This window comes from Condylura cristata, unplaced genomic scaffold (genome assembly GCF_000260355.1).
Source record: "Condylura cristata isolate star-nosed mole 26May11 unplaced genomic scaffold, ConCri1.0 scaffold00010, whole genome shotgun sequence".
Taxonomy (NCBI): Eukaryota; Metazoa; Chordata; class Mammalia; order Eulipotyphla; family Talpidae; genus Condylura; species Condylura cristata.
Genome location: NW_004567111.1, coordinates 17,090,531 through 17,116,058, shown reverse-complemented (window position 1 = coordinate 17,116,058; position 25,528 = coordinate 17,090,531). Strand labels below are relative to the sequence as shown.

General features: G+C 38.0%; 1 protein-coding gene across 1 annotated transcript in view; it reads left to right on the top strand.

The window, feature by feature from the left end:
• The first annotated feature begins 3,326 nt into the window (after positions 1-3,326).
• Positions 3,327-25,528, top strand: part of NDFIP2 (Nedd4 family interacting protein 2) — a 55,259-nt gene continuing 33,057 nt past the window's right edge. Inside the window, exon 1 of the mRNA XM_004680075.2 lies at positions 3,327-3,704. Coding sequence (XP_004680132.1) covers positions 3,384-3,704 — 321 coding nt within the window. The 5' untranslated portion in view covers positions 3,327-3,383. The remainder of the gene's footprint in view (positions 3,705-25,528) is intronic.

The window sequence follows — 25,528 nt, the reverse complement described above, 5'->3', positions numbered from 1 at the left end:
GAATCCTCTCACCCTCCGCATCTCTGGCCTGTACCCCAGTTCTGTATGAATAAATAAATAAATCTTTAAAAAAAAAAGTAAATAAATCTTCAAACAACAAAAAAACCTAAAATTAAAAACTTACAAAACAAACAAACAAACAACAACAACAACAACAACAAAACAAAGTGACAAAACACCTGCACAGCCCTTGGCTCAGTTTCTCTTTGCTGTTATGAAACTGGAGTCCCACAGCAGCACAAGCTGCTGAGCAAGGCCAGCTCTTCCCCACCGCCAGTTAAGCAGTCAAATCCATCGGAAAAGCAGTGGAGGTTTTCTGCTGGTGCCAGAAGAAGCTGTTTGTGGGCAGTGCAAGCAACAGTGGGTGATGGGCCCTTTACTGTCTACCACCACTGGCCCCACAGGGGCTCAGGTTGCAGGAAGAGGCCAGCAGTGATGGCAGACAGCAGTGGTTCCCCTGTTAATCCACCACAGGGCATGAATCCTCCCATTCAGGGCTACAGGGAGGAGCATGGGGTCCCACTGGGCCAGCTTCAACACTTGGCTACCTTTAGCTGCAAGCAGTAGAGTGGCCTATGGAGTCTCGAGACAACAGGGCAGGCGGAGACCACCTTGCAATGCTGCTGCATGTTCTCCCAACCACCCCCCATATTTACATTGTCATACTGGGCCCCCCTGAAGGGCTACAGTGCAGTGTGCCTCAGGCTCCACTGAAGCCAGTTTTGGCTGTGCTCCTTGGCATCCACCTCCTGAGGTAAGGGCAGGCCAGTTATGTACACACACCAAGTTTTCCCTAAGTGATGCCTAGATTATAGAATCGACTGAGGTGTGACGTATGAGCTGATTGGTGCTACATGGTCCAATCAACCATAAGATTGTAGGTAGGAGACCCTGAAGAAAGCTATAAAGCAGGGCAGGAGCCAACTTAGGACTCACTTGGACTCTGTTCCGGGCCTCTGAAGAAAGAAGACTCTGTTCCTTACCTTCAAAGAAGAAAGAAGCCTCAAGCAGCTAACCTCCCAAGAAAGAAGAGAAGCTGAAAAACTGCAGAGAGCCTAAGAGCTGTGCAGAGGCAGGAGGCCACTATACCTTTCTCCAGCCCTGCCTCTGATATCATCTGAAATGAGCACCAAGGCCTCAAAGAGCTGTGTCTCAAAGAGCTGTTTATTATTTGTGCAGGCCAACAACTCAGATAAAGCTGTGACAGTGGTGTTTGATACTGCTTCCTGGTGAACAGTGGTGACTGGCATTATTGGTTGTGATACCCAGCACTGTTGATGGGTGACCAGCACTCTGTGTCTAGGTTACCTTTTGAAACCTGTTCATCACTTCTGATTATCCAGTACTACCTCCTGGTGCTGCTGCCTCTGTTGCTACCTGGTCCAGTGCCCAGTGCTGTCTATCCCATCCTTCGCAATGCTGCGGGCTGCTGTGGTGTCATTTCAATGCCCCCACCATTCAGCACCTTTAGATGTGGTGGGTTGGCTCGTGGCACACTACTTGCCAGTCTCGGGCCCTCATTGATGGGACAGAGGCATCCTGAATGACAGGCCTTTTATTTGGGACTTCTGGACACTGGACGTTTTATGGGTGTGACAGTTACTACTTGTGGCCTTAGGAACTCTTTTTTCCCCGTTTGTTAAATAAACTCACTGTTACTGTTCCTGATCTTGAGTGATCTTGCAATTGTGATCTCAGGTGAAAACCCACAGCAGTGACCTGTCCTTTAATGGGCAGCACTGTCCCTGTCTGTCTGTAGCCCCACTGTAGCTCTATCTGAGCACTTTCTCATTATCAACTCTCTCCACTCTTCCTTTTCCTCCTCTTCCTGAGAATATGCTTTCATTTGAATTTTGTCACCTGCTCTGCTACATTTGAATTTTGTCACCTGCTCGACTACTCTCACAAAACCTGGGATGAGAGTGGAATTGGAAGATTACCTTATGAGGATTCAGGATGTCTGCTTTTAGTCGGTTTTGGGTTCTTACTGGTTCTCAATACTATGCCAGGTGTGAAAAACAGTCTTTGCCTTGAGCAGCAGTCAGTTTGAAACAGAGATATAAGTGATTAAAATGCAAGGGCATATAAATGTAAGTGCATGGAAAATTATATTCTAAATAAATTATTATTGACCAAAAAAATTATATAGACCAATAGTGATATAGGAAGTTAATTTCATTTTGCAGACATTGACTTATTTTGATTATTGAAAGGCAATACCATTTGGGGTAAAATTATGAGAGTGAGCTCTTGTACAATAATACCAATATTTAATTGGTTTGGTCATTTCTTGATATGTTTTGAGAGGAATGCATACGGGAATATAATAAAATGTGTTGGAACTGTAAAAAAAATACAATAACGCAAATAAAACACTATGTGTGTTGTTTTAAAACATAAAATATAGTAAATTTGGTCAAAAGAAGGAAGTTTAAAGATTTTAAGTATTTGTTAGCCTTTGCCACTAGATGAGTCAAACTGGCAAATATAGGAATAATTGAGCAATGCCAGTCTTTTTTTTTTTTTTTTTAAGTTGATGATCGCCATTTTGTTTCCATCTTTATGGTATTTTTGCTATTTTAACCAGCCGCTCAGTTTCATCCAATGACCTTTATTCTAGGAATATCCTTTGGAGATTCAGGAGGGAAGTGAAAATGATAGCTGTACTAGAAACGTGGGATTATAGTTTCCAGGGTACAGAAAACAGGTCATTCAGTTAAAAGGTACTTTACACTGCCCCATCATTATTTCCTACTTGCTAAAGAACATGTTTTATGCCATGTGGGAGACAGTAGGTCAGTGTGGTCAATCAGACAGGGAGACAGTCTAGCAATGTTGCACACAAAGTGATCCATTACTGTTAAATCCTTCAGAATTATTGCTACATGATCACAAATCGTCATTTCGTTATTTTCTTGTCTCCTTCCAATAACCTAGGACTCATTAGATCCTTCGTCCCTTACTGACAAAAGTCTAACTGAATAATCTTACACTAAGAGGAGGACAGAATTTTTTTTGGGGGGGGTTTAAAAAATCCTTAAGTTATTAATGGCTTTGAATAAGCATTTTAGGAATGTCCCAGAGATAAATCTCCCTGCGTTTCCCTAGGACGGGTGACTAATAAGAGGGAGGTGTTGAGTAACTCGGTGACCTGTCCTCAGGTGCTCAGGGAACGCGTCTCCTCCCTCCTCGACTTTGGTCGGCAGGTACGACTGTGCACTGGCCGGTGCCTGCGCGAAAGCCACGCAATAGCAAAGGCCAATCGAGGCCGGTTACATTTTTTTTCCGCTCCCTTTGCCACCGCCTACCGCCGACAAGCTGACAACCTAGACTGCTCCCCCGGACTAGTCTTACTTTTCCATTTCCTCCCACTCGCGAGGCGGATGGGACGCCGGAGGTCGCAGGGCGCATGCTCCACCATCCCGAGCATGCTCAGTAGTGCTCGCGGCGCCCCGGAGCTTCTCCAACGAGCGGCGGTCGACGCGGAGGTCTCCGCGGCAGCTGTGGGAGCAACAGGAAGTGAGGCGGCCCCGTCGGGTGACCGCGGCGGCACAAACAGAGGCGGAAGGGGCGCTGCGGCGCCGACGTCGTTGACCGGGGTGGCCGAGGGGGCCGAGAGCCGAGGGCACTCGCCGGCTGGGAAGCCGGATCCCGAGCCGGGCAGGATGGATCATCATCAGCCAGGGACTGGCCGCTACCAGGTGGTGAGTTCCCTGCCCCCGCCCTCTGCGCTGCCGGGGACCCCCGGACCTGCTCCCGCCGTGGCCCCGGAGTCCTCGCCGCTGCTTGTTCACGAAGGCAACGTGCTGGCTGTGCTGTTGGGGTTCTCCTGGCCGAAGCTGCTTCCCTTGCACCTCTCCAGGGGAGCCTGCCTGTCATTGCTTCCCTCTCGCCCCGAGTGTCCTAGCGTTGCACTCTCTCCCGCTTCCTGTTCCCCGCAGCAAGACACCCCCTTCCCCTATTTAAAATTTCGGTTTTATTGCTCCCATTCTCGATGCTTTCCTGAGCCGGTCACCTCTGAGACATTCCAGTGGATTGTTTACTGCAGATGGTGCTGACTTGACTCACCTGCGGGAAGGTGATCTCCGTCATAAACGGAGTGGGTGGGGGAAGGAGGTGTAAGCGCCACGTCCCTGTGGGGCTTGGTAAAAAAAAATGTGGATTTAGTGAGAAAAAGGTTGAAATTTAGTCAGTTGTAGAGCACACTCAGGGGACTCATCTCGTTTCTCAGTTCGAGTTAACCTTGTCATTTTGTCCCTTTCCATTTTGTTAGTTTTAAAAGTGACTGTTCTTTTTTCCATTCCTCACATTTTTTCGACGAGAGGGGGAACGAAGTTTTACCAGAAAAACATACCAGTCTTGTTTGAAAAATTCGTGATCTTTAAATACAAGGTCTTCTAATTCCAACACACAAACCTGTGCAACTTGAAACGAGTGAAAATTGTTCTATATTTTGAGTGCCTCCCCCCACCCCTCCATACTCTTTCCCCCTATTGTTTTAACTCCGATGGTGGCACTGGGGATTCCTGTTATAAACTCTATTTAAAAAATGAAGTGTTCTTTTGCATTTGGTAGCGTGCTATTCTAGAAACTTTCAGATGGTTATTTAGTTAAACCTGTTTACCAAGAGAAAAGCAACAGGCAGTTCACAATTACTAGTACTGTTCGTAAAATTTTGTATTATTTGTGAAATGTAGATATATTAGTGCAGAGTTCACCTTTTAAATCTTTGTACGTGTGAAACATGTGAACTAAGAAATTCAACTAGTAAGTGCATTTGTGACAAATTAAGGATCTGAAGACGAGGTCCCAGTGTATGTATGTGTTTACATTTTTCAAAGATAAAAAAGGTCATGATGCTTTATCTAGTTTGCTTACATCTTATAAAACCTCCAAATGATCTTTATTTTGAATTCTGTGAAAATTTATTGGAATTTTAAAAAATGTTTGTTGCTAGTATGGAAAGCATTTTTTAAAAGTTGTGTATATACTTCTGTTGAATTTTTTTAAAATGTGAATGCATTTTTGCAGGTGTTACAAAAGTAAAGTGCTATAGGTAGCTTTTGAATTTTATTAGCAGTGTAAATTATTTTTTTCTAATCTTTTTTCTCTTCATGTCATTAGCTAATTTCAATTCTTTATCTTTAGGGGTTTGCATATCAGAATCAATCACATCCTCTGTCAACTACATTCTCATACAACCAAATTCTTACTCACGTGAGAGCTGATATAGCCGTGCCTTAAAATGGTACATTGTCACATTTGCTTTCAGTGATTAAGATGACAGTGATTTAATTATTTTAAAGAATTCCTAATACATGCCCAAATACTGAAATTTGGCTCAGTTTAAGATATTTCTTTTTTTTCTGCAACTCCTTTCAGAATAAGTATACTGTATCATATTTTATTGCATCCTTTATTTCACACTGGAGATGGGCCCTACCTAGACTTTGAATGGGTGGAGACAGTCCTTTAGCACAGGGGGCAAAAATCACTCCTGCTGATAATATAGCTCACTTTAACTAGGAAGGACATCAATTTATTTTCCTAATAAGGCAAAGTGTGAGAATCTTAGCACAGCTTAAATTAGGATTTTAATTTCTAAAACTGTGTAATTATGTAGTAATTTTATTGTCTAGTCTAACACTTGGTGTTGGTGAGAATTGTCTGGTCAGAGTCTCGGTCTAGGTAAATGAAAGAGAAGCTGCTGAATTGGTTTCCAGTGGATTATTTAGTTAAAGTCCTGTCTGCAGCTCTGGCTTACCTATGATGGCACCAGTGTTGGGTGGCTGATTGTAGCTCAGTATTTTGTTTTGAAATTTTGAGTGATCAATAAACTTGAGCATACAGCAACTTCAGTTGTTGAAAGTTTTGAGGTGACTAAAACATGGGCAGGTATCCTTAGGATCAGTGTTAGTTTGTCTCTTAGTGAAAGAGGTAGAATGTAGCTTTCCATATTGGAAAGTTAGTGGTGGTGCCCAGGGCATCAGAATGACTGCCATTATCAAAAGTGCCAGCTCTATGTGGAATCTGCTTTTCCTTCTGCACTGTTAAAAGGGTCTGAAATATTTTAAATAGAGAAATGGATTAAAAACATAGAGCTACAAAAAGCTTTGATTGTTACCCTTCTGAAAAAGCCAGGTATGTTACTCAGTTTCCTTTGGTAGGAAGTGAGCAGTGTTGCCAAACTGTGAAGTAGTTTACTGGGAGCTGTTAGGCCACATTCTAACTTTGATGTTCTCTGTTTTAAAGGATTATGTATTGTACCTAGCTGTCTACTAAAATTTCAAAAGCATTAAGTTGGCAGTGTTGATTGTAGCAGTATTTTCTCAAACTTTATTCCAGAATTATGATAATAGAAGTTCTTTTAAGATTATAAGATATGTTTTATATTAAATATAATATATGCATTATTACAGTACCTATGTAATACGTATTTTATGTTAATATATTATTGTATTATAAAAATTTATTTGCATATTAAAACCATGAGAAATTTTGCAGTAAAGACAATGTCTTATATTTGTTTAGCTCTTCCTAAATTTGATCACAGATTAAAAATTTTTAAAAAATAGTGTATTAGGGCCCTCCCTGGTGGCGCAGCGGGTTAAAGCACTGCACTGAGAATCTAAAGCCGCTTCTGCATGAGTTCAATTCCCGCCTGCCCCGGAGGTGACCACATGGTGTGGCAGACCTCTCCTGACCTGCCCGCTGCTCCCCTCAGCAGTGTACTTCGTCGATCTGCCTGTTCTGTTCCCCACTCTGTCTCTGGTGAAGCCTCTCACCGCCCCTGAGCCTCTGGCCTGTACCCCAGTTCTGTATGCACAAATAAATAAATTAAAAAAAAGGAGTGTATTAACATTTTCAAAATGTTAACATTTCTCCTGAACTTCAAGTATTTGTACTGCCAACGTTTTCAATACTTTCGTTTATTATCTGAAAAATTAGAGTTGCCGCTAATAAATCAGCTCGATGGGGGTTGACTGCTAACGATTAAAAAGCACAGGTTTTCATCTAGGCTTACATCTACAAAACTAGTCTACAAGCCTTTCACATAGTTACTTAGCATCTTGAAGTCTCATTTTCCCCATATTAGTAACTATCTCATTAGGATTGTTGGGAGAAGTAAATGTAATATATGTAAGCGATACAGTGAAGATTACTGGTACTAAATATTGTAACTAACATGAGGCAAATGAACTAAATTATATGCTTTTTAATTTTTACTGGTGACATGTTTAGGCCTCTTGTTTAGCTATGTGAATATCAGCTAGTTCTTTGTTATACATATCAGGAATAGAAAAGTCTTAAGATTTGATTTTGCCATATTTGCAAGGTAATTAGTTTGTTAATGTTTCAAGGTTACTGGCAGTAAATGTGTGGAGGTAAGAAAGAAATAACATTACAGCTCAGCAAAGAACCATGTGAGTCCGCATATTTGTGTAGTTTTTTCTTGCAGCTCGGTCCCTTGAGGTTGATGGGTGCTCCAGATGGATGCAAGTAGTAGGTCACAGCTCAGGAACTCAGGACCAAAGGTACAGCAATTTTTTTTTTTTTAAGTCAGCAATAAACATGGCAGCCAACAGCAAACAAACTAGTTCAATTATCCCCTCTCCCCAGGATGGTTAGCTACATATTGTTGTAACCTTCACATTTGTTCCCTGTGTGACTTACTGCAAGAATCAGGAAATGGATAAACCTTGCAGGCCTATCATATTCAATAAGAAAGTAAGTGCAGGGACATTCCAGGCTCCTGATAGACTACCTTAACCAGTAGTGCACATTGTGGAAGAGATACTATCTGTGCTGATTTTTAGGGTCAGTAGTTTCTTTTTATTTTCATTTTAAAGAAATACTGCCATCTCTGTTACTTTTGAATTGTTTTCTTCATTTTTTGGTCCAACTTGATTACTTTGATCTTCACTGTTTGTTCTTTTCAGCTTATCAATATTGTTTATCTGACATATTCTTACCATGCCTCATTTGCATCATCATGGTTGCCCATTGCTTAATCTAATAGATATTTTTCAGTTCTGGGCTAGCTTGACTACTGTATTACGTCTGCACTGAACTTTCTCCTGGACTCACCTTCCTTATTCCTGGTACCATGAATACTCTTCTCTGACTTTTCTCCTCTTTGTGAACTCAGTTTGTACTTAAATGTTGATGCAGTCCACAGCATACACTATTGTATAGACTACTTAACCACTTTCTTCCTTCGTTTGATTACCTTTTCTTTAGTGTATCATTTACATGGTATAAATCATATTTATGGTATATAAATTATCATTTCTTTATTCAAACACTTCAGTGTCCAGTTTTGAATTCCTTACTCACTTAACATTAAAACTTTCAAATTCTAGAAAAGTTGAAAGAACTGTACAGTTAACTTCTATATATAAATGCCAGATCTACATTTAAAAAGTTTGCTGTATTTGAGTTATTGTACTCCATCTTAATTTTTAATGCTTTCAAAATAAATTGCAGATGTCAGCATTCTTCACTGCAAACTGCATGCTTATTAGTCTTGAGTTTAGTGTTTTTAAAAAAGATTTATTTATTTATGTATATAAGAACCAGGGTATGGGCCAGAGGTGCAGTTGTGGGTGTGGGGAAGGTGAGAGAATTCACCAGAGACAGAGTGGGGAGCAGAACAGGCAGATTGAGGGAGTACACTGCTGAGGGGAACAGTGGGTAGGTCAGGAGAGGTCTGCCCATGCAGGTCTCCTCCCGGGCTGGGAATTGAACTTGCATTGCAGTGGATTCGGACAGCTTCATAGTGTTGTGCTTTAAACTGTTGAGAGAGGGCCCAAGTTTAGAATGGTTTATGGTTCATTTTTTATGATCAAACGGATACATAGTGACATATACAAGTCTTACCAGGCCTAAAAAGGCGTTTTGATGAATGCATACACCTAGGTAGATACAGAACAGGGGTCAGTAAGTTACTTTTATAAATAAAGTTTTGTTGTACTGTAGCTACTACTCGCATTTCTAATGGCCCAGTCGAGTATTTGAGGCTCACTGTCATCTTTGAAAGTTCCCTCATGAACCTTCTCTGTTCATTCCTATCTCCAGATTGTTCTGATTTTTTTTCACTTGAAATTATTTTTGCCTAATTCTCGAACCATTGCAAAGCTTTTTTTACTCTGTAGAGTTTTGTTGGTTCACCCATATTATTGTGTATATCAGTAGCAAATCCCTTTTATTGCCAAATAGCATTTCATTATATAAATCGGATGAATATATTACAGTTTGTTCTTTGCTCGGATGATGTACATTTGGCATCAGTTGTTTCCAGTTTTTGGCTGTTAATGGATAAAACTTCTGAATATTTTTTTTATTTTTTAAAGATTTATTTATTTGTCCATACAGAACTGGGGTACAGGCCAGAGGCACAGGGATGGTGACCTCACCAGAGACAGAGTGGGAAGCAGAACAGGCGGATCTAGGAAGTACACTGCTGAGGGAGGAGAAGGTGGGTCAGGAGAGCTCTGTTGCGCCATGTGGTCACCGCCATGTAGTCACCTCCGGGGCAGGTGGGGATCGAACTCATGCTGAAGTAGCTTTAGCTTCTTAGTGCTGTGCTTTTAACCTGCTGCGCCACCATGGAGAGCCAAACTTCTGAATATTCTTGCAGAAATAATTTTTATAGACATACATTTTCATTTCTCTTGGGTGGAATTTTTGATAATAGGGAGAATGTATGTTAGTTTTAGAATATGCTTTAGACTCTTCTCCAGAGTAGTTTAACTGTTTTCCTTCTACCAACAATGTATGAAATTTTTGTTGCTTTACAACCTTACCAACATTTTGCTAGTGGTTATTTATACTTTTTGATGTTAGTCACTTTAGTGTATTTTTGAGTTTGTGTTCTGTAGTTAACATACAATTCCTTGAATGAAACTTGCATAACTGTGTAGTGCTGTGTTTAAACAGTCTGTTCTCTGAAATTGTATGTACTTACTGGTATAGTCTAGCAGGACCTACTTATTATCACTTCTTCAACCACATGTATTCTTTTCTCTAGATTAACATGTACATTTCTTGTCTCCTCTTCTATGTTTACCTGATAAAATTCTGTTTTTAAGAGTAAGAATTCTTCTGAAACTATAACTGGAAGAGAGGGCAGGGCGAGTTCCTCGTCTCTGTCGCCTACATGAAGACAGAAGAAAAATTGAGAATCATGGTGTTAAGAGTAGCTGTTGCACTAAATTATGTTTTTGGGTTCTTTTGTATTTGGTAGCTGATGCTATTCCTCAGGGATTTATAATTGTCTTTTATTTCATATTTGAATATGTTTTAAACTTTAAAAATTTATAATTCTGCAGATTCACACTCATGTGTTTTATAACAGATTCCCAGTTTGAAGACTATGTTAGTTTGTCTTTAGGATATTTTATTTTCAAATGGACCACATATTAATGTTTGTCTTGGGTATTTCTGTGAATGTAGTGATATTAATTAACTCTGTCAATTTGAGTACAGCTCATTAAAAAATTTACACAAATGATGATGCTGGCTATCACTTAGGTAGATCTGAGCAGAACATATTTTAGTAATGGTTTAATGTTTGTATAAGAACAAGTAAACACATTAGAATTATATCACAAAAATACCATATTATACAATAGATAGCTTATATCCTTATTCTTTGTTTTGAGTGCTTAAGAGAAAGTATATGAACACTTTTTTTGGGTAGTATTGGATTAACTATGAAACAAAGATCCTATAATTCATTTATTTATTCAGATATAATTATTGTTTCTTCCTGCCAAATTCTGTGTTAAGTGCTGGTGAACAAGACAGGTTTTTGTACTTGGTGGAGGAGAGACTGATGAATAAATATGCTTGCTTTTAGATAGCAGTAGCTGTTTTGAAGACAATAAAACAGGTTGATGGAAAATATATTGTGTTAATCATAAAATAACAATAAATAGAACAGTAGTGACATTGTGAGAGCTCTGCTCAGTTCTTTGTACATGCCAGCACACTTAATTCTTATGGCATGTCCATGAAGTAGTTAAGTGTCATGATCCCCTTTTGTCAGATAAGAAAAGTGAGGTAAAGAAGTTAGATAGTAGAGTCAACTGTAATGGCCCTGGTGTTCAAATCTTGATATTATTGTTTTATATTGCTTTGTAACAAACTATCCAAAATATGCTTTATTCATTCATTCATTCATTTATATACTTACTCACTCATTCATACAGAACTGGGGTACAGGGCAGAGATGTGGTGGGTGAGAACATTCACCAGAGACAGAGCGGGGAGCAGAACAGGCAGATTTGACTGAAATATACTGTTGAGGGGAGCAGTGGGCGGGTCAGGAGAGGTCTGCCACGCCTTGTGGATTTCCTCCGGGGCAGGCCAGGATAGAACTCATGCTGAAGTGGCTTAAGCTTCTTAGTGCTGCACTTTAACCCGCTGCGCCACTAGGGAGGGCCCTTTTTTTTTTTTTATTCTGTGCGTGACTGATCACCTTAGTGACTCTTTTGCTTTGTGTGACTTTAACTAGAGCTGCAGCCATTTTGAGGGTTGATTGACTTGGAACTTCCAAAATGGCACACTTACCTGGCTAGTGGTTTTATGCTGACTGTTGATTGGGAGTGCAGGTGGGAGATCTCAGATTTCCTCTTTGTGCCTTCTTAGTGAGCTCTTGATTTTTCATAGCATAGAACAAAGAGCAAACTGCCATTCCTCTTAAGGCTTGAGCGGGCTGGTTTAGACTGTCATTATTGTTCATTCTGTTGGTGAAAACAATCATAAGCCCAGCCCAGAATCAAAGAGTGAGGAGACAGACTTCAATAAGGGGTAGGTATGCACAGGCATGGAAGGAAGAAATTGATGGTGACCACTTTGGGGTAACACCAATTAGAGTCTTAAGTTGATTGGAATTCGGATAACCTGGGAACTCCATCGCTCTAAATGTGTGACAGTCAAGCTGAGACTATTGCAGTGTCCCAGGTGATGATTATTACAAGAGTGATAATGGCGTGTGATGGAAATGAGTTTGTTTGGCTAAGAACAAGAAGTTAATTGTGTAGTTAGGAAGGGAAGGGGATGACTGGATAAGAGGACAAAATATAGAAGTAATTTTGTTGAATTTGACACTTTTATCTATTGTTTATAATTGTTTCTTGGAAGTATAAGTTTACCTATAAAATTTGCAAGGCCTAATGAAAATGTTGGGCCCTGACTTGGGTGACAAGTCAGGCTTCCTTCTTAAGGACTACTTTTCCAACCCACAGCAGATGACCCCACAAGGGATTGTGACCTCCACACCAGGTTGTGCTTGACATTTGAGCTGGCAATACGCCAGATGCCCTGCTGGTTTGCCTGCTGAATGTGTCTTGGAGATGCCAGCCTGCTGTGGGGATGGCTGCTACCTTGCTACTATCTAGTCAAGGGGTAAGGATTGTAGTTTTAAGCAGATCCTCGGGATTTTCATTGACCAAAAACTCTTTCTGGGCAGACTGACTGCTTGTGAGCTGATGATCCATGCTCCAGTATCTCTTTGAGTTCACTTATAAAACTCAAATTCAAAGGTAAAATAATTAAGAATTTCAAGATGGTGACCACACAGAGCATAAACTCCAAGCATGTCACCTTCCAGGTGTGGGTCCCTTTGTTGCTCATGAAGATTGTCCTGAAAGTAGTTTTGTGGGGAGATGGTATTGTGATCTCGATTAGGGCCAGCAAACTTTTAGTATAAAGGCCAGATATAAGTATTTTAGACTTTGTAAGTCATGTGTTTGTTCTCTGTTTACTCACATATACTGTTGTATTGCAGAAGTTTCCATACCCATATATAAACAAAAGTGACTATTTCAATAAAACTACAAAGTCAGATATTGGGTAGATTTGGCCTGTTGACTGTAGTTTATCTCACCCCCGAAGTCAGTGATACAGGAATATATCTTAGTCAAACTTAGACATGTTTCAGGATATATTTGAAAAATAATTTTTTATCACCCAGGCTTGAAATAGACCCAAAGGAACGTGGTAAAGTTATTTTCATCACTTGTTCCTGGTAATCAGGCAGAAACCTAGCCTCTCACTAGAACTGTGATGTAATTTTTTATCACCCAGCCTTGAAATAAACCCAAGGAACGTGGTAAAGTTATTTTCATCACTTATTCCTGGTAATCAGGCAGAAACCTAGCCTCTCACTAGAACTGTGATAGAGATGAATGGGTAGGAGATAGAGCATAAAATTCTCCTGAGACTCACACTTTCTCAGGTCTGGTGAATCTTCATTCTGTTGGAGTGGTCACTGCATTGACTCTGTTCTTGACTATCCTATTTAAAAATCACCATACCTCCTGTACAGTACTCCCTAGGTCCAGTGCTTGTTCTGGTTTTTATTAATAGTGTTTAATAACCACCTGATAGGCACATACTTTTCTACTACTCATGCCACCTCTCCCCCCAACACACACACTCAAGTAAGCTTTATGAGAATGGAGTTTTTATCTGTTTTGTTTCTTGCTATGCCTTTTAGTGACATATGGTGAATGCTTAGGAAGACTGATGTGTACGTGCATGAATGATACATTGCTGCGGAGACGTGGCCTTAGGGGGTGGTGCTTGTAGGTTTTACCCCCCAGTTTAGCAGTCACTGTTCAGTGTATTTCTATGTTATATGCAAACAGTGTCCCTTAGTAACATATAAAGCCATAGCTTTAGTTCATGCTAGAGTTGTGGGTTTTACTTTGCTTTTCTTCATCTGTTTTATGCTGATTCCTTAGTAGCAATTTTCTTTTTTTTTCTTTACACAATACCAGATCTACATTTGAAAATATTGTATGCTTGTATGTGCATCAGTAACATTATTTTAGAATATATATATATATATATGTCTGTATATTTAGGTTATATATGTCTGTATATTTAGGTATACATCTACATATATATATTCTATATATGTAGACCTGACTTAGGTTTAAAAGACTATGAGGTACATTCTGTTGATATTTAATGTAAACTTGCTGACAAGGTTGTTATAATTAAAGCTAAATTGCCGACCAAATGTTTGTAAATCATTCTATGTCTATGTTTTCATCACTTATTATTACAGTTCCTTCTAAAAGTTTGATCATTTAGCTGGAATTAAGGTGTGGGTAAAATTCCTGTTAAAGACTTGCCAAAAACAAGTTGGGAAATGCTATAGTAGTCTGAGATTTACTATCAGATTATTTAAAGGTTTTCATTTGCTTTTAAGATTTGTTTGAACATGAACAATGTAATATTTTGGAAGTTTAGGAATGTGCGGTGGTTTAGTTTGTCTATGATGTTTTTCCAGAATTGCCCTTAATATGTTAAAGAAATTGTGCTATTTGGACAGAGACTTTGAAGTTAAGGAAATAAACTATTTTGCTATGTAAAAGGATCTTTCCACTTGATGATTTAACCTCTTTAATTCATAGGCTCTTAAGGACCTCTGCTGGATGTTGAATTGCTGAAATCCAGTAGTGACAGTTTTAAGAGAATATTTATTCTCACCTGGGTAGAGTTTTCATTGTTATTAGCATGACTTTTTGAATGATGTTCCCAAGGGGGAAGGGTAATGAAATAATACTTGAGACACTCTTAAGTTTTTGTTTGTAACCTGATAGAACAGGAATCTCTTGCATATGTCACCTATTTGATTTGTTACTGAAATGCACGCCTGAACCTTATTTTGAATTGTAATACTCCCTGGGCCTTTCTAACCACCACTCTGAACTGTGCATTTTCTTGTCTTCTTGCATAATAGTAACACACATTCCCATTTTCTCTAATTCTTCCTTCTTCTAGGTCTAATTTATGTTCCTTATTTAGAACCACTAAGATATCTCCAGAAAACCTTCCTCCACTCTCTTTCACACCCCTGTTTCCCATCCTTTTCAATTTCTTTGTGCTCTTTTAATATTGTTGTGCACTACTCTCTATCATAATCTTTATTCCATGGTGTTTTCCCCTACTGGAATGTAAATTCATTAGAAAGTAAAGCTTTGAAACTCCTTGTTTATAATAATAGATAGCATAGGTCTGGGCCCACAATGCAAGAAGAAATAGATGAATGATTTCATATGAGGTTCTTTTATAATAAAGTCAACAGTTTTCCAGAGTTCTGTTATGTAAAACTAACACTGCAATAGTACCTAGCCTATACAGTGTTGCTATTCTTAATATTCAAAATTAGGGATACACTTTGATTTTAGAGTGGTGCTGATGAGTCTGTCTAGATGAATTCTGATTTTTTAAAAAATGTATTTTTAAATTAAAAAAAATTTTTTTAAAGATTTGTTTATTCATACAGAACTGGGGTACAGGCCAGAGATATGGAGGGTGAGAGGATTCACTAGAGACAGAGTGGGGAGCAGGACAGGCCAACTGGGGAAGTACACTGCTGGGGGGAGCAGCGGGCGGGTCAGGAGAGGTCTGCTGCGCCATGTGGGTCACCTCCGGTGTGGGGATCGAACTCATGCTGAAGTGGCGTTAGCTTCTTAGTGCTGTGCTTTAACCTGCTGCGCCACCAGGGAGGGCACTGAATTCTCATTTTTTTAAAACAGAATTCCTCTTCTGGTTTGTGACTTTAATTTGCAAAAAAGTTAGCTACAATTAAGTTAGTGGAAAGAAGGAAAACAAACTGTGAATGCAGTGCGTTTGGTAACTATTGACATTTTTTTTTTTAATTTTATAACAGTTTGTTTTTACATCATTTTGTACATTTTTTCCCCCATCTCAATTGTAATCCCCGTGGATTTCCCAACTATTGACATTTTTTAACCTCATTTTATACAAGACTGTCTTAGGGGGGATTTGTTCAAAGTTATGCAGCAAAGCTTGGAGGAAGGATTTTATTTTATTACTTGTAAACATATCAGCCGGGTTAAATACATTAAAGATACTGGAAAATAGAAACTTCATTATAATTAAATTTCCTTTATTCATAGTGGTGCCAAGGGTGGAGGAGGGGGACAGATGCCATAGCATGAGTCTGGTTATCACTAGTACATGAACCCTGCTGACACGAACCCTGCTGTCATGAACCCTGCTGATTTTCTGAAACCCCTAACTCAGAATTCATTCAGTGGGCGGGATTCAGCTTCTAGGCTGTTTTTCTGTGTGTGTGTTTAAATCAAAATAATGCAGGTATACAAGTTAAAAAACTAAAGTATCAAAGAACATGAGAAACAGCAATTTCCTTTTTATACTTCATATTCCAGCCTTTCTCCTGAAAAGGAAATAACTTTAAACATTTTTTTTTTTAAGATTTATTTATTCGTACAGAACTGGGGTACAGGCCAGAGATGCAGAGGGTGAGAGGATTCACCAGAGACAGAATGGGGAGCAGAACAGGTAGAACGACAAAGCACACTGCTGAGGGGAGCAGCGAGCTGGTCAGGAGAGGTCTGCGGCGCCACGTGGATTTCCTCCTGGGGAGGTGGGGATCGAACTCATGCGGAAGTGGCTTAAGCTTCTTAGTTCTGTGCTTTAACCCGCTGCGCCACCAGGGAGGGCCCAATTTTAAACTTTTAACTGCTTTATTTATTTCTAAAACACACACACAGAGAACTACTTTTTATATATTAATTTTACTTTCCTTTCTTGTACGTCCTGCTTTCTCTTTCTAGATTATGATCTGTTGGATTTATATCTTAACTCTTCACCTACAAGTACTGTAGTCTTGGCTCAGTTGCTTGACCTCTCTGTGCCATTGTTTCCTCACTATAAGATAAGGCTAAAATAAGAATATAAGGTACCTATCAATATATTAGGGAATTGGGAGCTTAAATGTATGAAAAACACCACATTTTTGGACAAATCAGTGACTAATAGTCAATTTTGACTGTGAACAGATACTGTTCCCTGTCAAGTGTTGCCTTTTACAGCGTTGCCTAAGTTTTAGGCATCTATTGTTAATTCTTTGTCTAGCTAATGATTTTTCAAAATTTGCCTTTTAGCTATATATTTTTTTGCATGATCACATGCTTCAGATAATTACTAGTTCCTTTGCTTTGTTTTTCAGAGATACTCTTCCCAGGGGCCTCTGCACTCCTGTACTGTTTGTTCTCTAGGACTGGTGCACAGACGTCAGGCTTTTTTCTTCAGTGGCTTGCAATGTTGGCTCCTCTAGTTCTTGAATTCTAAGTTTTTCCTCTGTTTTTGGCATTCTCCCTTGTCTTAGTGGAGCAAGTTTTCTGAAGGGTCCCCTAAGAAGAAAGGCCTAGGTGGGTAGAAAAAATAATCATGGCATCCCCTTTGTTGGCTTTATGCTTACAATCTTTTATCATTTTAATGTATGTAGCTATGTGGTACAACCACACTCCCCCTGTTGTTCCCATTGTTGAAAATTACTGTTTGCAAGTCTTTCCTTGAATAGTTTGATTTTTGTTAATTTTGTTGCCTTTTTCAAGGAACTGACTTCTATCTTAAATGTCTTCTATTTTATCAATTTCTACTTTCACCTTATTTACTATTTCTTTCCTTGTTTTGTGGTTTACTTTGCTTTTTCTTTTCTAACTTCCAATTTTCATTGACTTTAGACTCTCTTTTTTTCTAATATAAGTATCTTTTCCTCTAATACAAACATTCCTCTATGCTTTTGCTCTCTCTAGCAAATTTTAATATGTGGCATTTTGTATTCATTCAGCTCAGCTTATTTAGTTTTCTACCTTTTCTTGTTATTTCTTCTTTAAAAACCATACATTACTTAGAAGTACTTTAAATTTACATTTACTTGGCATTGTCCCAGATGTCTTTTTTAAAATAATTTTTTAATTTGTATAAAGAGAACCCAATTTCATCTCATTGTTTTTAAATTTGTTGAGGTTGTCTTACACCTAGTGTATATACAATCTTGTTGGCATATTATATGCACTTGAGAATGTCATCTTTTCTTTTGTTGTTCAATATAGTGTCCTGAATGCAAGTCAGTTTGACTTACAGTGTTCTCACTTCTTCCTCTGCTGTATTTTATTTTTGTTTTACTCTATTGGTGAGCAAAATGTTAAATTTACTGTAACTAAGTTTTCTGTTAGTTTCTATTTTTTAATTCTCAGTTTCTTGCTTTCTGTAGTTCGATGTTCTATTTCTATGACATTCCCCTTTCTCTTCCATAGACTTGCGTACAAATCCTTTATGTTTGCTATTATTAATTTAGTCATTCCAGACTTTTAATTCTTGCAGCTTACCTTTGTCTATCTTCGTTTTCTTTTAACCTCTGATCATTAAAGTGTGCCCTTTAACAAATAGTAGAATCTTGATTTTTTTCATTCACTCTGACTTTGCCTTTTAAATGGAGTGTTTGTATGAAGAAACAAGTTTTTATTATTGAATTTTCAGCCTAAAGACATCTGTTGCCATTTTTTTGAAGTACAGATCAGTTACTAATGGTTTTTCATATCTGAATTATCTTTGTTTGCCTTCATTCTTGAAGTTTATGCACATACACACACACACACACACACACACACACACACACACACCCAGTGTAGAACTGTAGGTTAAGTTTTTTTCTTTCAGCCTGTTAAAGGTATATTCCCATTTTCTTCTGATGACCGTGGTTTATTGTTTTTCTCAGTTGCTTTCATTAAATTTTTTTGTCATTGTTTTAGGAATTTTATTATAAACCGTCTAAGTGCAGTTCTCTGTGAATTTATTCTGTTTTAGCTTCACTGAGGTTGAATTTATGAATTTACTGCTTTCACCACATTGAAGTCTTTTGGCCATGATTTCTTCAAGTTGTTTTTCTGCTTCAGCCTTTCTTTTTCTTTAAGCAGCAATATTACCCATTTTTTTGCTTGTTTGCCCCTTTAAAGATTTAAAGTCCCACGGCTCTATTTGCTTCTGTCCATCCATCTGCTCATCCATCTGTCTGTCCGTCCACCCATCCATCCATCTATTTAGTTATTCTTTTCTGTTTTTTAGAATGAATAAATTTTCTCCATCAATTCAAGAACATTTTCTTTGCTATTTTCATTGGGCTATGGATCTTGTCTAGAAAATTTTTTATGTAATACATTTAAATTTTCATTGTTAAGTTTCTACTTAGCATTTTAAAAAATACATATCAGCTGAGATTCCTACCATTCTTCACTGATTTTGAAGTAATTTGGTTTTACTTTCTGGAACATAGTTATAAACTCTGTTTTAAATCCATGTCATTATAATCTGAGTCACCTTGAAATTATTGAATTGCTGCACTTTTCCTTTCAGAGTGATACATTAATTCTGGTATTTCTAGTAATTTTTGGACTTTTTGAGAGTTTTTCCATGGTTTTCTGTAAAATGTACTAATAGGTATTTTGTTATAGTCAACTCAGTCGCTTTAGATTGTGATTCTGCTGTGTGTGCAGTTGTCCAGACATCAGTTTAATTTGTTGGGCCCTTGCTAATATGTTTTGGACTAGTCCTGTACAAGTGCGGCTTGAAGATTAGTGATTCCCCTTCACCTTCTGGTCTGCATGGGCTCCATCCCATGCTTCTGCTGGCTAGAAAGAACAGGTTTTCTGTTGGAATTATCCATTCACAAGCCAGAGTGTCTCACAATTGTGATTCTGCCTTAGAAAATAGCCGCAGAAAGAACAAGCAGAGGAATCATTCCCTCCTTGTGTAGGTTCCTTCTCTAGTTTTAAGTTTCCCCTAGATTCATATTTTCTATAATGTTCAGAATGTTCGTATAGCTGTGCATTGTGTTTTGTCACGTTCATAGTCACTGGAAGGGCAGGTCTGTAAGGGGCCTGCATTGGCATGCTCGGTCTAGAGCCAACTGGAGGTTTTTTCTTTGAGTTTTGTTTTTCTACTCATGCGATTTTTCATGTTTTTTTTTTTTTCCTTTTAAATTTGGGTCTTCCTTAATACTCTGTAAGCTGTATTTGTGTGCTGTGTATTTCTTCGGTGAACCAACCTTTTTCTTTGGACACCTTCCAAATATTGGTGTCTGTTAAGTTTAGAATTGTGGCAGTAATTTTGATAAGGGGAATGTTAACTTGGATTAGAGTAGTGGCATTGGAAAGAAGTGATGGATTCAGAGATGTGTATGTGTGTGTGTTTATGTGTGTGCATGTGTGTGTGTCGATAGTCAATTCAGCATTACTCATAGAGATACTTTTTTGGTAGGTAGTCAGTCATTACCTGTGAATTTTATTAGAGTCATCTTGAAATAGAAAGAACCTAAATTTTGAGATAGTAAAACTTGGCTTTGCCCCTAATTAGCTGTGAGAATTCAATTATTTAAGGATTCCATCATCTGTAAAAGGGAGAACAGCACTTACCTCCAGAGGGGCGTTATAGGGACTAAAGTAGATGATCTAGGCAAAGCGCTTTTATTTTTGAAAACTAACATTAGGCTTTTTATCAGGTATTATTATAAGCATTTACAGGTGTTAATATTTAACAAAAATTCTATGAGGAAATAATCCCCACTCTAGAAGATTAAAGAAAGGAGACCCATTTAGATCATAGAGTTAACAACTCTTAGAACCTAGATGTGAATCCAGAAAATTTGATTCTAACACATGTGTACTTAACCAGAATGTTGATTTTCATTTTAGATCAATGTACGTCCTTATAGATAGGCTCAATACTGTTTATGCCAGCATTTTGTTATTTAATTTATCAATATAGAATATAAAGAGCTTTTCAGTGACCTAGTTAAAAGCAAAGTTACTATATATCAGTGTTTTAGTTACAACTAAAGATTTCTCTTTAAAGCAGAATCAGTTGTTTAAAAATTTAGATTACCAGATTTTTTTCCCTGCCAAAGATATTTGATCATTTTATTTTATTATATATGCTGAAATAGCTTTGCTGACAGTTGGAATTTGAACACTTATAGAGAACTGCCCTACTCAATTTCATTCCAAATTTTGCTTTTTTCCAAAGGCACAAGTTAAAACATATTTTGTCTTATACTTTTATCCTAATGCAAATCGATGTAGTAATGGAATTCACATATGTAATGTTCTTACAAGAAAATACTCATCAAGTTGTGTGGAAGACCTAGGTATTACTGTTTTTGTATTGAATAGTGCCTTCAGAAATGACTTTTTAGTGATTACAATAACATGACAATATTATTTATACAAGAATAAAGAAATATGAAAGCGTGAGTCTGTATACTGTATAGGTGAGCATGACTGCTAATTTCATTTACTTACTTATGGAGTTAACATCAGCTTACAAAACTGAATGTGACTTAGGGAAATACCTCCTTAGATGTATGTCCTGTCACACTTGCACTGCAACACCAAAGCTCTATAATCCTAACCATAGACCACTGAACTCCTGTTCCCTTTATCCCCTACCTCAGTCCTCCGTCCTCTGAGACTGTTGACTTTCTGAGAGGAAAAAGGAGTTGTGTATATGCATGTGTTGCGTCTGATATGATTCATATTATGTATTTAGGTATATTGGTTAACTGTGGAGGGCTTGCTTTAGCTATAGCACTTTAATGGCTCAGCCCTGTAACTGTTACTTGCGATGGCAACTTGGCATTTGCTATACATCCTGGATGAATCATCAACAGCATGTCTTAGTAACTGGTATTACTGTATGTTTCTTTGAGGATTCAGTTATTAACTTCCCTGTACTTACTTGAGAAGAATGAAGCTTTCTCTGAAAAAAAGTTTACTATTTAAGACTTGATCTTTTAGTCTTGCTTGATTGTCTGATTAACCTGTAATAGAATATGTAACCTTTTATTTTCCTTTATTCCTCTGATATCCCTGCATACTGTATTATGGTGTTCAGAACTCCTTTTTTTTTTTTTTAAAGATTTATTTATTTGTACAGAACTGGGGTACAGGCCAGAGATGTGGAGGGTGAGAGGATTCACCAGGGACAGAGTGGGGAGCAGAACAGGCAAATCGACGAAGTACACTGCTGAGGGGAGCAGCGGGTGGGTCAGGAGAGGTCTGCCACGCCAAGTGGATCTCCTCCTGGGCAGGCGGGGATCAAACTCATGCGGAAGTGGCTTAAGCTTCTTTGTGCTGCGCTTTAACCTGCTGGGCCACCAGGGAGGGCCAGAACTCCTATTTTTTTTAAAGCCAGAAGTTGTAGGGATTGATGAGTTGAGATTTTTTTCTTAATTCCTGTACCCAACATAATACTTAGAATATATAAGGTTTTTGGTAAATATTGGTTGAATGACAGATTAAAAACTGACTGACTAAAAATGAATGTTCAGAAAAAAAGACAAACTCAAAACCCATGCAGCTAGCAGGTGGTAAATGTATGTCTTAAATTCAATTATTATAGCATCAGATTTTCTTCTTTTCTAGTTTTTTCATGTAGCAATTACTTGATCATCTAAAAGAATGTGATATCAAAGAAGACCTGCTAATATTTTAAGTGTCAGGTGATACTTGTAATAGTAACTCTAACAATATATCACATGGAGTTATAGTTGCCTTATACCCTTGCAAATGAAATTAAATCAACTATACATCATCCAGCATCAGTCCTTCTGTGTGTCAAAGACAGTATCCCCAGCTCTGGATTCAGTTTAGCTAAGATTCTTTAAAGTTGACAGGAAAATAAGGACCTCTACAAAAGAAACAGAATGAATAGTCAAAGGTAGGAGGAAACCATATGGAAATTGTGCTCCAGAAGCCAAAGAAAAACCAATTAAAAATATACTCAACTGTGTTGAGTGTATTAAAGATTTTCTGTAGGATGGAGACTGAAAAAAGGCATTTGAATTGAACAATTAGAAGGTCAGTGTATTGCAAGAGATGTTTTAATGGAAGCCAAATGGTAATGGTTTGGGAATGAATTGAGAATTAGAAGTGCACAGAATGAGAATAGTTATCTTTTTTTTGTTTGTTTGTTTTAGTATGTGCCACTGAAAGAAGCTGAGAGATGGAAATAGTTCAGAAAGCGCAAGAAAAACTCTATATTTAGCTGGGGCAGGATTTTTTTTTTTTTTTTTTTGATAAGCATGGCTTGAATATACATGTGGGTAGAGAGGAAGAACAGGAAGGAGAGACATAATTTAAAGAAAAAAATGATCCTTTAGGAGGCAGGATCTTCTCTGTACTTTTATCTGGCATTTAGGAGGAAAGAATATAAATTAGAATGGATGCCATAATGCTAAACTTAGAGATGCAGAGGAGAGAATTTGAAATTTTTGTTCTAAAACCTGTAGCCTGTTTTCCTCTGTGAAGTAAGAAACAAAGATTTTGATTCAAGAGTTCTGTGGTTGCAAGTGAGGGAAAGAAGAGGGGTGGAGATGAATCATGTCATGGTGATAACTAGTTCTGATGGCCCTGCAGGGTTACTACATTCTCAGAGATACCACTCTACAAGCTACGATTTGGTTTCCTCCCTCTGTCAGGAACTGGAAGACAGACTCATCCCAAATTAGGTCTCCCAGGCGGGGATTTGATAGAGGATATGGAAATTAGGAAGTTAGGGTGAGTATCATGCAGACGGTTCACTTTAATACTGTGAGCTATCAAGTACAAAAGCTAAAATCAGGTGATTGCAAATGGAGTGTCCAGAAAACAGACTCAGTGGAAGTGAGAAAGAAAGATTTTTAAAACGAATTACACTTTCACCTATTGATTTTAGAATTCATTGATTATTATTGCCTAAAAGTGTTATTACTATGGTGGTCCCATTCTAACTGTTCTTGTGTGCTATTTAGAATTCAGTAAGGGAGACCTTTCCCTTTGCCTTTAACTTAATTCATTTATACCAGTTTGAATTCATGAACTTTTTTTATTGGTTATAGTATGATACCATCATCATTTATTTTGAAGCTCATATCATTCCAGATTTGACCACTAAAATCTGCTTGTGTCTTTATAACATGCCCCATACCATTTTCCATTTCCCTGCCATGTACAGCATTTAGATACCATGAACAGATCTGATTTCTAGTTTAGTTTGGCTGAGGAGCATTGTTTACACTTATGCATTACTGTTTAACTTGCTTACAGTGGAAGAACACTGACCAACACAGCAGTTGCTACTAATCCTGCTGTGCTGGGTGCTCTCTGTCTTTGAATTGTTTGTGGAAAGTTTGCAAAGTTCTTTATCAGCTGAGTTGTGGAAAAAAGCAGTTGGAGGACATTGGTGTTGTGTTGCTTATAGGTTATCACGTCATACTTTGCGATTGGGGTTCTAAGGAATAGATAATATTACTGTAAAAACAGAATGCCTTTATGTAGATTATGTGGAAAGTATGTAATGTGATTAACAACTAGTGAAGGCAAAGGGGCATCATGAATAAAACTTTTGTTACAGGTGGGAAAGAGACAGAGAGCCTTTATGAATCATTGTGATCTCTAAAATGGGTTTCATCAGAAAATTACCACATTAAAAAGGATACATGTGGTATCACTTTATGTAATGACACTGTTAACTGATTGAGGGAAAATGATAATATGATCACATCTGGGTTTATATACCTGCCCTCCTTTCCTGTTAAGATAATGATTATAAAAGGTTAGTGAAAGCCCTCCCTGGTGGCGCAGGGGCTGAAGCGCAGCACTGTGTTCTGTGGCCATTGCAGCATCTCTGGACAGAGGTGACCCACATGGCGCAGCAGACCTCTCCTCACCTGCCTGCAGCTCCCCTCAGCAGTGTATTTCAGTAGATCTGCCTGTTCTGCTCCCCACTCTGTCTCTGGTGAAGCCTCTAACACCTCCAAACCCCTCACCCTGCCACCTCTGGCCTGTACCCTAGTTCTTGTATGCATAAATACATCTTTAAAAAAAGGTTATTGAGTGCTCATTCTCTTAGCACATAGACTAAACGTTATTGAATGCATGTAGAATCAGTGATGATCTTTTAGTATCATTGAGGAATTTTACTTAATGTCACTTTTCTAGCTTAGAAAGCCATTTCTAAAGAAATGGCATAGACGGAGGTACATTCTGTCCTGCATTAAGAACAAAAGAGAATGTTTACTTTCATTTCTGTCTTAAAAGAATGTTCCTTACTTTCATTTCTATTCTAAAATAACAGAGAACTTAAAAACAAACAAACTAGGAACTTGGACAACTTAATAGCACTCAGCCTGCTCATTTTGTCTACTAGTCATTTTGAAATTGCTATTTAAAATTGGAATATGTGATTTACACTTAGAATTTTGTTAACTATGTTAACACTGCATCTTGAACATTTCCTTATGTCATTAACTAGCCTTTGAAACACCATTGTAAATGATTGTATACTATTCCATTATATTGGTTTAGTGTGTTTATTCTATTTTGGATGAATAGACAGTTTTTAAGTATTCCATTATTCTAACACTGTGATAAAGAAATCCTCTTTTATGTTTTTGATTAGTTTATTTTGGTATAATCTTAAAAATGAGAATTACTAGCTAAAGTATTTTTGTAATCTTTTTGTATTTATAAGGAATTATATATATATATATATTTTTATAAAGGCAACATAAGTAGAAAGAATCAATTTTGGCACCCAGTCTTAGCAATCCTCTTTTATGTTTTTGATTAGTTTATTTTGGTATAATCTTAAAAATGAGAATTACTAGCTAAAGTATTTTTGTAATCTTTTTGTATTTATA